Raw genomic sequence first — 12,616 nt, 5'->3', positions numbered from 1 at the left:
CCTTATCAAAATACCATCAATTTTTTTCAAAGAAATGGAACAAATAATCCTAAAATTTATATGGAACCAGAAAAGACCTTGAATAGCCAGAGGAATGTTGAAAAAGAAAGCCAAAGTTTGTGGCATCACAATTCCAGGCTTCGAGTTCTATTCCAAAGCTGTCATCATCAAGACAGTATGGTACTGACACAAAAACAGACACATAGATCAATGTAACAGAATAGAAAACCCAGAAATAGACCCTCAACTCTACGGTCAACTAATCTTCCACAAAGCAGGAAAGAATGTCTGAAGGAAAAAAAGACAGTCTCTTCAACAAATGATGTTGGGAAAATTGGACAGCCACATGCAGAAAAATGAAACTGGACCATTTCCATATACCACACATGAGAATAGACTCAAAATGGATGAAGGACCTCAATGTGAGAAAGGAATCCATCAAAATCCTTGAGGAAAACACAGGCAGCAACCTCTTCAACCTCATCTGCAGCAACTTCTTCCTAGAAACATCACCAAAGGCAAGGGAAGCAAGGGCAAAAATGAACTATTGGGACTTCATCAAGATCAAAAGCTTTTGCATAGCAAAGGAAGCAGTCAACAAGACCAAAAGACAACCGACTGAATGGGAGTAGATATTTGCAAATGACATATCAGATAAAGGGCTAGTATCCAAAATCTATAGCGAGCTTAGCAAACTCAACACCCAAGGAACAAATAATCCAATTAAGAAATGGGCAGAGGACATGAACAGACATTTCTGCAAAGAAGACATCCAGATGGCCAACAGACACATGAAAAAGTACTCCACATCACTCAGCATCAGGGAAATACAAATCAAAATCACAATGAGATACCACCTCACACCAGTCAGAATGGCTAAAATTAACAAGTCAGGAAAGGACAGATGCTGGTGAGGATGCAGAGAAAGGGGAACCTTCCTACACTGTTGGTGGGAATGCAACCTGGTGCAGCCACTCTGGAAAATAGCATGGAGGTTCCTCAAAAAGTTGAAAATAGAGCTACCCTATGACCCAGCAATTGCACTACTGGGTATTTACCCTAAAGATACAAATGTACCCGAGTGTTTATAGCAGCAATGTCCACAATAGCCAAACTATGGAAAGAACCTAGATGTCCATCAACAGATGAATGGATAAAGAAGAGGTGGTATGGATATACAATGGAATACTACGCAGCCATCAAAAGAAATGAAATCTTGCCATTTGCAACAACATGGATGGAACTAGAGGGTATTATGCTGAGTGAAATAAGTCAACCAGAGAAAGGTAATTATCATATGATTTCCCAGATATGAAGAATTTGAGAGGCAGTGTGGGGCATTTTGGGGGTAGGGTAGGAAAAAATGAGAAAAGATGGGATTGGGAGGGAGACAAACCATAAGAGACTCTTAATCTCACAAAACAAACTGAGAGTTGCTGGGGGAGGGCGATAGGGAGCGGGTGGTTGGTTTTTGGACATTGTGGAGGGTTTGTGCTATGGTTAGTGCTGTGAAGTGTGTAAACCTGGTGACTCACAGACCTGTACCCCTGGGGCTAATAATACATTATATGTTTATAAAAAATAAAAAAATTTAAAAAAAGAATTAAGGGGAGAAATGAACTTGCCATTCTGTCAAGAATAATTGTTCTAGCCATTCAGTTGTTTGTTTATTTATTTTTTTTGAGATTTTACATATTTATTTGAGAGAGAAGAGAAATAGGAGTAAAGGGCAGAGAGAGAGGGAGAAGCTGACTCCCCACTGTGCAGGAAGCCTGACACCTGGTTTGATCCTAGGACCTCAAGGCAGACAGTTAGGTTTTTTTTGTTGTTGTTGTTTTTAAGACTTTATTTTTTAGAGCAGTTTTAGTTCACAGCAAAACTAAACAAAAAGTCCAAAGATTTCCCATATACCCTAGTTCGGCTCGTCCCATGACCCACTCCTCCACTGGAGTGATACATTTGTTACAATTACTGAACCTCTATTGAGACATCATTATCATTCAGAGTCAGTAGTTTACATTAATGTTCCCTTTTGGTGTTGTATGCTCTGTGAGTTTGTATAACCATTAGGTTTTACTTTATTCATTCATTCATGTGTTTAACAAGTGTTTATTGCTGTGTACAAGGTAGTTTTAGATGCAGTGGGAAGTTGGAAGAAGAGTACAATGTCAATCACGTCCTTAAGAACTTACCTTGTCAATGGTGTTAAGGGTGTGAATCTAAATTACTTTTAGTTGGAACAGTAACATCCAAGGAAAGAAGAATAAGATAATTCTTACGTTTTTGCCACATGTTAACTCATGAACAGATTGAGGAGTTGACCAGCAACCTGCCGCAGCTGCAGTCTTTGTCAGGAAGCACATCCTCTGTGGACAGCATGGTTAGTGCTGAGACCGCCAGCCCCCCAAGTAAACGGAAAGTGGCCACCCAGATCCAAGGAAATGCCAAGAAGGCTCTCTTAAAGTGGGTTCAGTACACAGTAGCCAAGTAAGTACCAAGAATTTGTTTAAATTTGAAACCCTTGAGTAATTTGAGTTACCAATTTATTACTGAGTGCACCTGCTAATGTTGCAAAATTTGAACAGACATTTGAATGAACGGTGTTGCTTCGGGCTGCTCTGTTCTTTCCTTGAATTAAAATATAAACAGAGATCATCACTAATACTCATAGAAAATGCTGTAATCGACCTACTTCCTTCATTATTCATTGATTGGGCCCAATTAAGTTTTCTTAAACACACACTTGGATTGGTAATCTGTGGAGTAATTCTGTTTAGGTCATTGTTTGGACTTCCTGCCTTTATTAAATAATCTTTACACAAAAAATTAGAGGTTTAAATGTGATTATCTCTTCATAATACTATTGAGTTCTATTTAATAATAATGTGAACTAAGGTGCACATTTTGAAGTAATTCTATTTGCTTTTGTTTCCCAAAACTTTCTAGAAATTTTATTTTAAAATTCTTTTTCCTTGGGTCTCCTCTTTTATTGGGAATATACATTCCTTTGTCAACTTCAGTTTTGCATACTGTGGATTTGATTTTGGGCATATTAAATTTATGTGTGTGTACATTCATGTGATAATCTAGATAGAAAATTACTACTCTCAGTGAATATCTTTTCATAGCAATTTCAATAGCGTTTTCAGTTGAGCATACCATTGTTTTGTGGTCAGATGTGGTCAGTGATAAGATCTCTTCACAAAGAAGTTGTGCTTTTGTGTGACTTCCGGGATGACATGTCAAGTTAACTCACTTTCTGTTTTGTTTTTGCATGCCTAAATCTAATCTGAATCTTATTCCCTACTTCTGGAAAATAGTTTTAAACACGTACTTATCATTATAAAATATTGAAGCACTAAATGTAGGGAGTTCTATTTTTAAAGTGTTTGAAGAGCAAAAATAAAGAGAAAAACTAAACATAGAGAAGTTGTGATTAGTGTTACTATTTTACATCATTTTGTTTAACTTTTAAAGTGTCTTGGTGGTTTTCTAATTTGGGATATATTTTTATGATTCAACTTGTATTCAGAAATATTTCTGAAAGCAAAGCTTTGTGGCTTTTTAGAATCTGGAGTAGAAATGAAATGTTAAAAGCCTGACCACATTGCTGGTACACTGTTTGCATTCCATCCAAAGTGGCAATTACTAATCTCTTCTGTAGCTTAATTGGGCAGAAAGAAGAAATGTGCTAGGTAGGAAGAGACAGGTGACCACATGCTGCAACATTTGTCATGATGTTATTCAATAAAATTTTGTAATAATATCAATGGATACTCTCTTTCCCATTGTGCCACAAAGCATTAAATTAACCAAAAATAAACTGGTTTCCACTTAATATTATAGTAGCTTAAAGTAAACTCAAATTTAATGCTGCTGGAGTTTTTTGCATTGGTTTTGTTTTACATATGGTGTGCTAGCTTTCAAAGATGTGCAGGGCTCTAATGGTACCTAAATGTCATTCCTGCAACTTGTATATTTGTAACATCAGTGGAAGTTGTATTTTGCTTATCTGTATAAATGTCCAGATTTATGGATCTAGAGCTTTTCCATCATCAGCTTATGAGTGAGATCCATTTATTTTATAGCTGCATCAAGTGAGGAGATTTGGGGAGCTGACTCTCTAAAATAAAAATTCTGTGATGAGTACATGATTCCATTATACCTGCCAAATTGTTGATAATTTTTCTAAAACCTGTTTTTTTTTTTTTTTAAATACTATCCCACTGTGTACTCTTCAAGCAACTTTTTGCCTGATATGGATAATAGTCTTCAGAATCTGTACTCATTTCAGTTTATGACATGTTTTTTAAATTATAATCTGTGAGAATCTGTGGTCTGAATATTCATCAGCCTCACAATCCTGACCATGACAAGAAAGGACAAAAACATCCAGTAAACACCAAACATATTGTCAGAATGTATTCACTGTTTTCATGTAAAATTTCAGATTACATGAGAAATAAATAAGACCTGTCTCAGTAATGTGACATAATAAAGCCTTCTCTGTTTTTTTAACCAATTTTCTGTCCTATCACTATTACTCTCAGACATGAAAGCAGTCAATTGTAGCATATCTTATATTTGCATACTTTATTTTGAGATGTCTAGGAAGAACAACTGTATTTTAAGACAAAAATTAATAAGATAACAAGACAAATGAAAACATGCATATCCAGGTCCATTCAAAATAACTTGAAGTAAATACGTATTAGAGATCACATCTGCCTGTAAACTGGGTATACTTCGTCACTTCTTTAAGTGATGTGTCCAAGTTTCTTTAAGTTAATGTATCGTTTTTTTAAGTGACATATCCAAGTTTTCCTAGATTTTGTATCTCAGATTCCCAAATGAGGGGTTTGGACTAAAACTAAAACTTTTAAGGAATATCACCTATTGCTTTGATATAATATGAAAGATAATAGGTGTGTATGTGTGTGTCTGTGTATGTTCAACAAATATAGAAAAAGATGTAATGAAACTTGAAAAATTATTCCAACATAGTAATATTTTGGGAAATATTTTAGATATTTATTGTTGAAATTTTCTGAAACAATAAACAAGTTGGGGAAAATCAGAAAATATCTAATACGTGATGAATATTTGCTAGCTAATTGTTTGGCTATTTTCACCCGCCTTATTGCATTAAAAAATAATTTGAGGTATCTGTGAATATGAAAACATTTTCAAATGAGGAAATGTGAGCAAAAGGAAAATGTAAGTGGAAAAATAAGATGAAGCCGGGGTAAATGTACAAAGCGAAGAATTGACAGGAGCACACTGAACTGTCCCATCCGTGTGGGTTTTGCCTGTGTGTCAGACACTGGCTGAAGATTTTACATGCATACTACCAGAGACAGAAACTCGCAAAGAACTAAGAGCAGATACAGGATTACTTTATAATTGCTGGCATTTTACAAAATTGTTTTGAAAATATGTATTTATGAAGGCAGTGATGAGATCCAGTGATGCTATTTTCAGCACAAGCTGTTTAATCCAAACTGAATGTACATTGTTAGAAGAGGATTTAAATTGACTCTTAAGTTTGCAGAGATAAAATTTAAGGGCACTTACCAACTTTGTATATTAGTCAACGTATCAGTCAAATATACCTTATAGTCCCTGGGAATCTTGAGAATATAGTAAAAAAGAGAGTTTGGTGATATTAAGTCTGCTTCATTTACAAAGAATGATAATGGGACTATTTTTTTTTTTTAAGGGAACTACCAAGATATTCATCCATTGAATGTCACCTAATTCATCACCCTCAAAGGCTCTATACTTAACCAAGGGATGCTGTTCAAAGACATTTTTGCAATCTCCTTTTTGGAGCTGCCTTTATATATAGTTGATAAGTTACATGGAAAAAAATAATTGTGAGCTTGTATCACTTTTATTTTTAACAACAAAGTATTACTACCAATTTGAATGAATTCTTAATTATCATAACTGGCTTTGAATTAATCACATCCACCACAAAAGAGCAGAGATTTGCCACCAAGGCATTGCTCTCAAGGCAATTCCAAAAACAGAGTTTAAAAAACAATTTGATCAGTAGGGTAAATGGAAACTTGTCTGAACTTATGTGACGTGTGGGTTCCTGTGTGACTGGTTTAGAGATATGATCACATGCATTTGCATTTGTTCATTCTAAAGCATTTGATAAAATTCATCCATATAATCTTAGTAGTTAATACCTGTGCACATAGAACACATTGTTTTTTTTATCATTGTCATTAGAAATGTGCTAGACACTTCTTCAGAAATATACAGTGATGAATTACCATCAGTTTTGATGTTTTTAGAATTTCTTTTTTTATTTTTCCAGATATGTTTTCTCTGTATTGGTTTCCTTTAAAAATGTGCTTTACATTGAATATCTCAATGACTAAAAAGTCTGATATAGAAAACTCAAGTATGGAACCAAAACTTCTCCCGCTTCTCTTGTTACCCTCCAAAACTTTTGTTTTGCCTAATTTTTTTTCAAGCAGCTACCTACTATGACTAACTTCGGTCATTTCTGAGGATTAGATTTTGCATTAGTCCTTGAGGACAGTACACATTATCTCTTCAGAATGTGACATTATTGTAATTTTTTATCACACTAAGGCAGACAGGAATCGAAGTAAAAGACTTTGGGCGGAGCTGGAGGAGTGGGGTTGCCTTTCATTCCATCATCCACGCCATTCGACCGGAATTAGTGGACTTGGAGAGAGTGAAAGGGAGACCTAACCGGGAAAACCTGGCGGAGGCTTTCACTATTGCTGAAACAGAACTAGGAATCCCGAGACTGCTGGATCCTGAAGGTAAGAAGAGTCATTGCTGGTTCTTACACACACACTTCGAATCAGTAATTTTCTGTCTTAAAGTCAGAAATCACAGATGATTTCCAAGACCTTATCAGACCTTATCCAGAAAACTGTAGGAAAGCTGGAAGAAATAGTACCTTCCTGCACTGATTTTCTTTTGGAAAAAATATTTACTACTAGATATGGGAGCAAAATATAGTTCTGTTGCCCCAAACAGCATTTTGACATTGGTGGTGTCAGCCAGGTGAAGTGTAGCAACTCCATAGAGTAAGGGCAGAATGAAAGCTTTAGAAGTGTGCGTGTCAGCGCAAGGAGGGATGTTCAGGGTGACAGAATCACTCTGTTTACATAACAAAGAATCTGGAAGAAGCAAGAGGTTATTAATAATCTAAGATCATATCTTTAAAATGTCAGTCATTACGAACTTAGAAATGTTGGTCACCATCCAGTGTTCCCGTGTCAGTTGGGAAAACCATACAAATGGTTGACTTCTCTTTTTCATTAGAATTGTCTGGCACCTTTTTGGTAAGATTGTGAATTTTAAGACGTTAAGGAGGGGTGCCTGGGTGGCTCAGTGGGTTAAAGCCTCTGCCTTCGGCTCAGGTCATGATCCCAGGGTCCTGGGATCGAGCCCCGCATCGGGCTCTCTGCTCAGCGGGGAGCCTACTTCCTCCTCTCTCTCTCTCTGCCTGCTTCTTTGCCTACGTGTGATCTCTGTCTGTCAAATACATAAAATCTTTAAAAAAAATTTTTTAAGACGTTATGGAAATGGATTAAGCTTTTCTAAGCCTGCAAAAGACAATTTTGATGTCTTTAATAAACTTTAGTAAATGGAATAAATTGTTTGTTATATTGAAATAAAAGGATTAAAAGTGAATTTTCCAGGGGCATCTGGGTGGCTCAGTTAAACATCCAACACTTGATTTTCGCCGAGATCTGATCTCAGGGTCCTGGGATTGAACCCTGCTTCTCACTCTGCTCTCAGCAGGGAGTCTACTTCTTTCTCTCTCCCTCTCTGTCCCTCTACCCCTTCACTGCCTGCTCTCGCTCTCTCTCTCGCTCTCAAATAAATAAATCATTTTTAAAAAGTGAATAATCCAGGGGCACCTGGGTGGCTCAGTTGGTTAAGTGACTGCCTTCAGCTCAGGTCATGATCCTGGAGTCCTGGGATTGAGTCCCGCATCGGGCTCCTGGCTCCACAGGGAGTCTGCTTCTCCCTCTGACCTTTTCCTCACTCATGCTCTCTCTCACTGTCTCTCTCTCTCAAATAAATAAATAATATTTTTAAAAAAAGTGAATTATCCAGATGTCACAAACAACTTCTTATTTGGGTTGACGGTTATGGATATTTCTGTTAATGGATGAGCAGGAGTAAATACAGAGGTGCCTGGGTGGCTCAGTTAGTTAAGCGTCTAACTCTTGATTTCAGCTTAGGTCATGATCTCAGGGTCATGAGAGCAAGCCCCAGATCAGGCTCCATGCTGTGTGTGGAACCTGGTTAAGATTTTCTCTCTCTCTCTTTCCCTCTGCCCCTCCCCTCCAATTAAAAAAAAAAAAAGCAAAGTAAATACAATGAAAGCAAGTTCTTTTCAAAGATGAGATTTCACGATGAGCATGTCTGACTCTAAAAGAATGTCTAAGTGGAGACAGTTGTACCTCCAGGAGTAGGTTATAAATACCTACAAACCCCTGGTTGACTTCCCCTGAGATGAGAGCAGCACCGAGATCCCTTGCCACTTCAAGATCCTGCTGGGGACTCCCCAGATTCACTAGGATAGCCAAGGTCTTTCTAGCTTATTTCTGTGGACACACACAGACACATACACACATCAATAGTGTTTAGCTCAAGGAGAAAGCCATATGCACAACCCAGCCCTCAATTTTTTTGAGTAGGATGACAGGAGGGTATAAATGATTCTTTCATATCCACTAGACTAATGAAGCTTAATGTTCCCTTTGATGATAGAACTGAGGTTGCCCAGATACAAGGCTAGCCCGGATATAAGGTGATCTTTTGTTTTCCTCATATGAAGTCCCCCCTCAAAAAGTTATTGATCTTAAACTTTTTAATTTAAAAAATTAAACATAAAAATTAATTGATTTTATTTTTTTTAATTTTTAAAGATTTTTATTTATTTATTTGTCAGAGAGAGAGAGAGCGAGCGAGCACAAGCACACAAGCAGGCAGAGGCAGACAAACAGGCTTCCGCTGAGCAGAGGGCCTGATGTGGGACTCGATCCCAGGACCCTGAGATCATGACCTGAGCTGAAGGCAGTGGCTTAACCAACTGAGCCACCCAGGCAGGCATCCCAAATTAATTAATTTTAAAAAAGAAATTTTAAAAAGGTTATTTAGCTAACCAGGATGTATAAACTTTGAGGAATACGGATTAAATAGATCAATATCTATTACAACAATTAGTTTATGATTTAGTGACACATATGTTTAAATGCTGAATGACTGTATTAAATCATGTGTTAAGTGTTTTTTTCCACATTCATATCTCACGAAAGTTTTACTTGTTCTTTACATGCATCTTCTACATCGTGATCTTATCATTTCTACAACCTCCTCTGAGACATCCAGTGCTTTCAGAATGCATGACCACGGTTTCCTTTGAAGTCTTTTGAGCCGTAGCACTTTTTCAATCCTGCCTTGATAGTCCATAGAAATGATGTCTCAAATCACAAGGCACGTTCCAAAATATTAGAGTAGTTTATATTTTGGTTTCCATGGCTTTTGTTTGTTTTGTTAGATATTTGTAAACTCCAAATGTAGTCACCTTTTCATTGCCTTTAAAAGGGATAATTAAAAGGTGATTTAAAACATTCAACATGTTGAATCATGTTGCAGTCTTAGCCCCTCTCATTCTATAATGATGAGTAAACCTCTAATTAAAAATATCTTTTCAGGCTCTGTGTTTTCCCTCAGAGTACTTCACTGTTCAAACTGTAGTAATTTAGAGAATATGCACAAGGGAGAGGTTATCCAAAGAACTGAGCATAAGGCATCTCCCTCTTTTCTAAAATAAAACTTGTGGAGGCAAGAGGGAGCTTATCTATATTTGTCCAGATACAGTATACAGGCTTTATGGGCATGGCATTTGGTGCCACACCTGTAACATTCTTTTTACTACCTGCTCACCCCAGTTCTGAAATTTACATAGTATTTGTATTTTATTAATGACACAGAATATCTGAATTACCATATCGTGTCTCAGATTTCTGGTGAATTATCATTGAAATTATTTATTTATTTATTTATTAAAGATTTTATTTATTTATTTGACAGACAGAGATCACAAGTAGGCAGAGAGGTAGGCAGAGAGGCAGGCAGAGAGAGGGGAGGAAGCAGGTTCCCCGCTGAGCAGAGAGCCAGATGTGGGGTTAGATCCCAGGACCCTGACATCATGACCTGAGCCGAAGGCAGAGGCTTCAACCCACGGAGCCACCCAGGCACCCCCATTGAAATTATTTAAATGAAACATGTATTACTTTCCCAAAGACTAGTAATTAAAATGTGTCATCTTTCTGCATCATAATATTCTTATCATGTATCATCCAAACTAAATTGGTTTGCCCTCCCTTACCATCTCAAAATATTAATTTTATTTTTCTTTTGCTTTGGTATACTAGCTCGATTCCAAAGTGTGTGTTATTAAAATGTAAAGAAGGCTAATAACCTATTCATATTTGGTTTTGGTTGTTCCAGATGTTGATGTGGATAAACCAGATGAGAAGTCTATTATGACATATGTAGCCCAGTTTCTGAAACATTACCCTGACATCCACAATACTGGCACTGATGGGCAAGAGAATGATGTAAGTATTTTTTTCTTCAAGCACTGATAGCACACTCAGTGATAGTGACATAGATGTTTAAGCATGGTGCTTTCTAAAAATTAAATTTGAATGCATTATTTTATTTATTTATTTATTTGTTTTATTTTATTTTAGAATGTGTTTCAAAAAGTAAGGATGAGGTATTACCAACTGGGGAGGAGATTATAGGGAAATATTTTTCTGATGTATATGTTGGATATGTGAGAGAAAGCATTATTAATGGTAAATGCTGGACGTATAACACTGATGAATTAAAAGTGAGAAAGGTAGACATGTTGGGAGATTCATTTAGTAATCTGAGGATTGAAGTAATTTTATATTCATCATGTCATTTGTGCCTGTGGAGCTTGAGACCCCATATTCTGTTGAGAAAATCTGATTTTGACTTTCAGATTTATTATATAAGTCACTACTCACAACAGACATACAGAAGTAAGGCAGACGTGTAAAAATCCTAATTATCCACTGTGATTAGATTTTTTTCAACCTCTCAGTATTTTAAATAACATATTTTTATACTACTCCAATGACTTATATTCATTGTCATAAAAAAGAAAAAGTGAAAAAAAGGAAAAAGAAAATGATCTGTAATTAGATTTCTTCTAGAGAGACCCTATCCTAGAAAAAAATTAATATGTTGGTCTAAGTTTCCAACATTTTTCTCTATGTATATAGAGATGTATAATATTTTAACAGAAATGGAATTATAGTACACATACAATTTCATCATTTTTTCTGTTAACATAAAAAACTCTTCCTATGCCATTCTCTCCAGGACATCATATAGTATACAATAATTTATTCAGTCTTACTTGTTGAAAATTTCTGAATTTTTGCCATTATAAAAAAATGCTTCTATGAACAATTTTATAATAAAACACTCTTTTACTATTCTGTCTTAAAAGTGGAATCTCTAGGCTAAAGTGCATATAGATTTTTAATGCTTTTTGAATTTTTTTTTTCAAATTTTCCTGTAGAAAGTTTGTCCCATTTTACAGTCCAGCCAGCACATTAGAATGCCTATTTTCACAGTTTATAACAATGGATATTACCATTCTTCTAATTTTTAAGTATTATTATTATTTTTTCATTATAAGGAGGTGGATTTACTACTGAATTTAAAATTAATTACAAGGCAAAATGACATCAGGGAAAGAAAGAAATGGAATTTTCAAGCTATGTTAAAAAAAATATCTGTCTGACTTCACTGCTCAGGTCTCTAACTAGAGTTTTTAAAGCAATTTGAGATTATAATGAAGAGAAACACACCCACCCCCACACACACAAAACCCTGAAAAACTTAACTTGGCTTCCAAACAAGACTTAGAAACAGGTCTACGAAAGGAAAAAGCCAAGGGTTCATAACCCCAGATTTTCAAATAGGCAAAGGTATTGCACTAATAGAAATCCGTGACTTCATAGAAACTAAGCAAAACTGGTGTTTCCTAGTTTGCTTGGATGATGTTAATTTGGCATTTGATAGAACCATGTTTATTTTTTTTAAACTATCATTCAGGAAACCTGTTTTGTTCCTTGACAAGAATCAGGTGCAAACGTTGACCACCCGAGTAACTTCTCCGTAGTCAGCAAAGCAAATGTTTCTAAGAAGCATCACAGGAGGCAAAAGCAGACTTTCTATACAAATGCTGGCATAGATTGATGCAGGTGCTTTGGTGTCATTCGGGGCTTTCTGGGTTTTGAGAATATAATCCGGTGTGGATACTGCTGTGTGAATAAGAAACTCTATTAGAAAGCATATTAGACTTACCCCACACAGCCTAGACAAAGTCAGCTTTCCATGTGATTTTCATATCTAAGTCCTTTTGTTTCCCAGTTGGGTTTATTTCTGATCAAGCTTCTGCGTTTGTACTGTTTTAATTTCTCTGACATTAATCGTCTCCCCAGATGAGTAAACTCTGTGACTGGCAGTGTCTGAGAAACAAAAGGAGGTGCTTTTGTTAATG

At 36.2% G+C, this 12,616-nt stretch overlaps 1 protein-coding gene across 1 annotated transcript in view; it reads left to right on the top strand.

The window, feature by feature from the left end:
• SYNE1 (spectrin repeat containing nuclear envelope protein 1) overlaps nucleotides 1-12,616 on the top strand; it is a 472,480-nt gene that overhangs the window by 126,651 nt on the left and 333,213 nt on the right. The window contains 3 exon segments of the mRNA XM_047733936.1: nucleotides 2,309-2,487; nucleotides 6,610-6,806; nucleotides 10,522-10,631. Coding sequence (XP_047589892.1) covers nucleotides 2,309-2,487; nucleotides 6,610-6,806; nucleotides 10,522-10,631 — 486 coding nt within the window.

Source organism: Lutra lutra, chromosome 6 (genome assembly GCF_902655055.1).
Source record: "Lutra lutra chromosome 6, mLutLut1.2, whole genome shotgun sequence".
NCBI lineage: Eukaryota > Metazoa > Chordata > Mammalia > Carnivora > Mustelidae > Lutra > Lutra lutra.
This window is presented reverse-complemented; position numbering and strand designations above follow the sequence as displayed.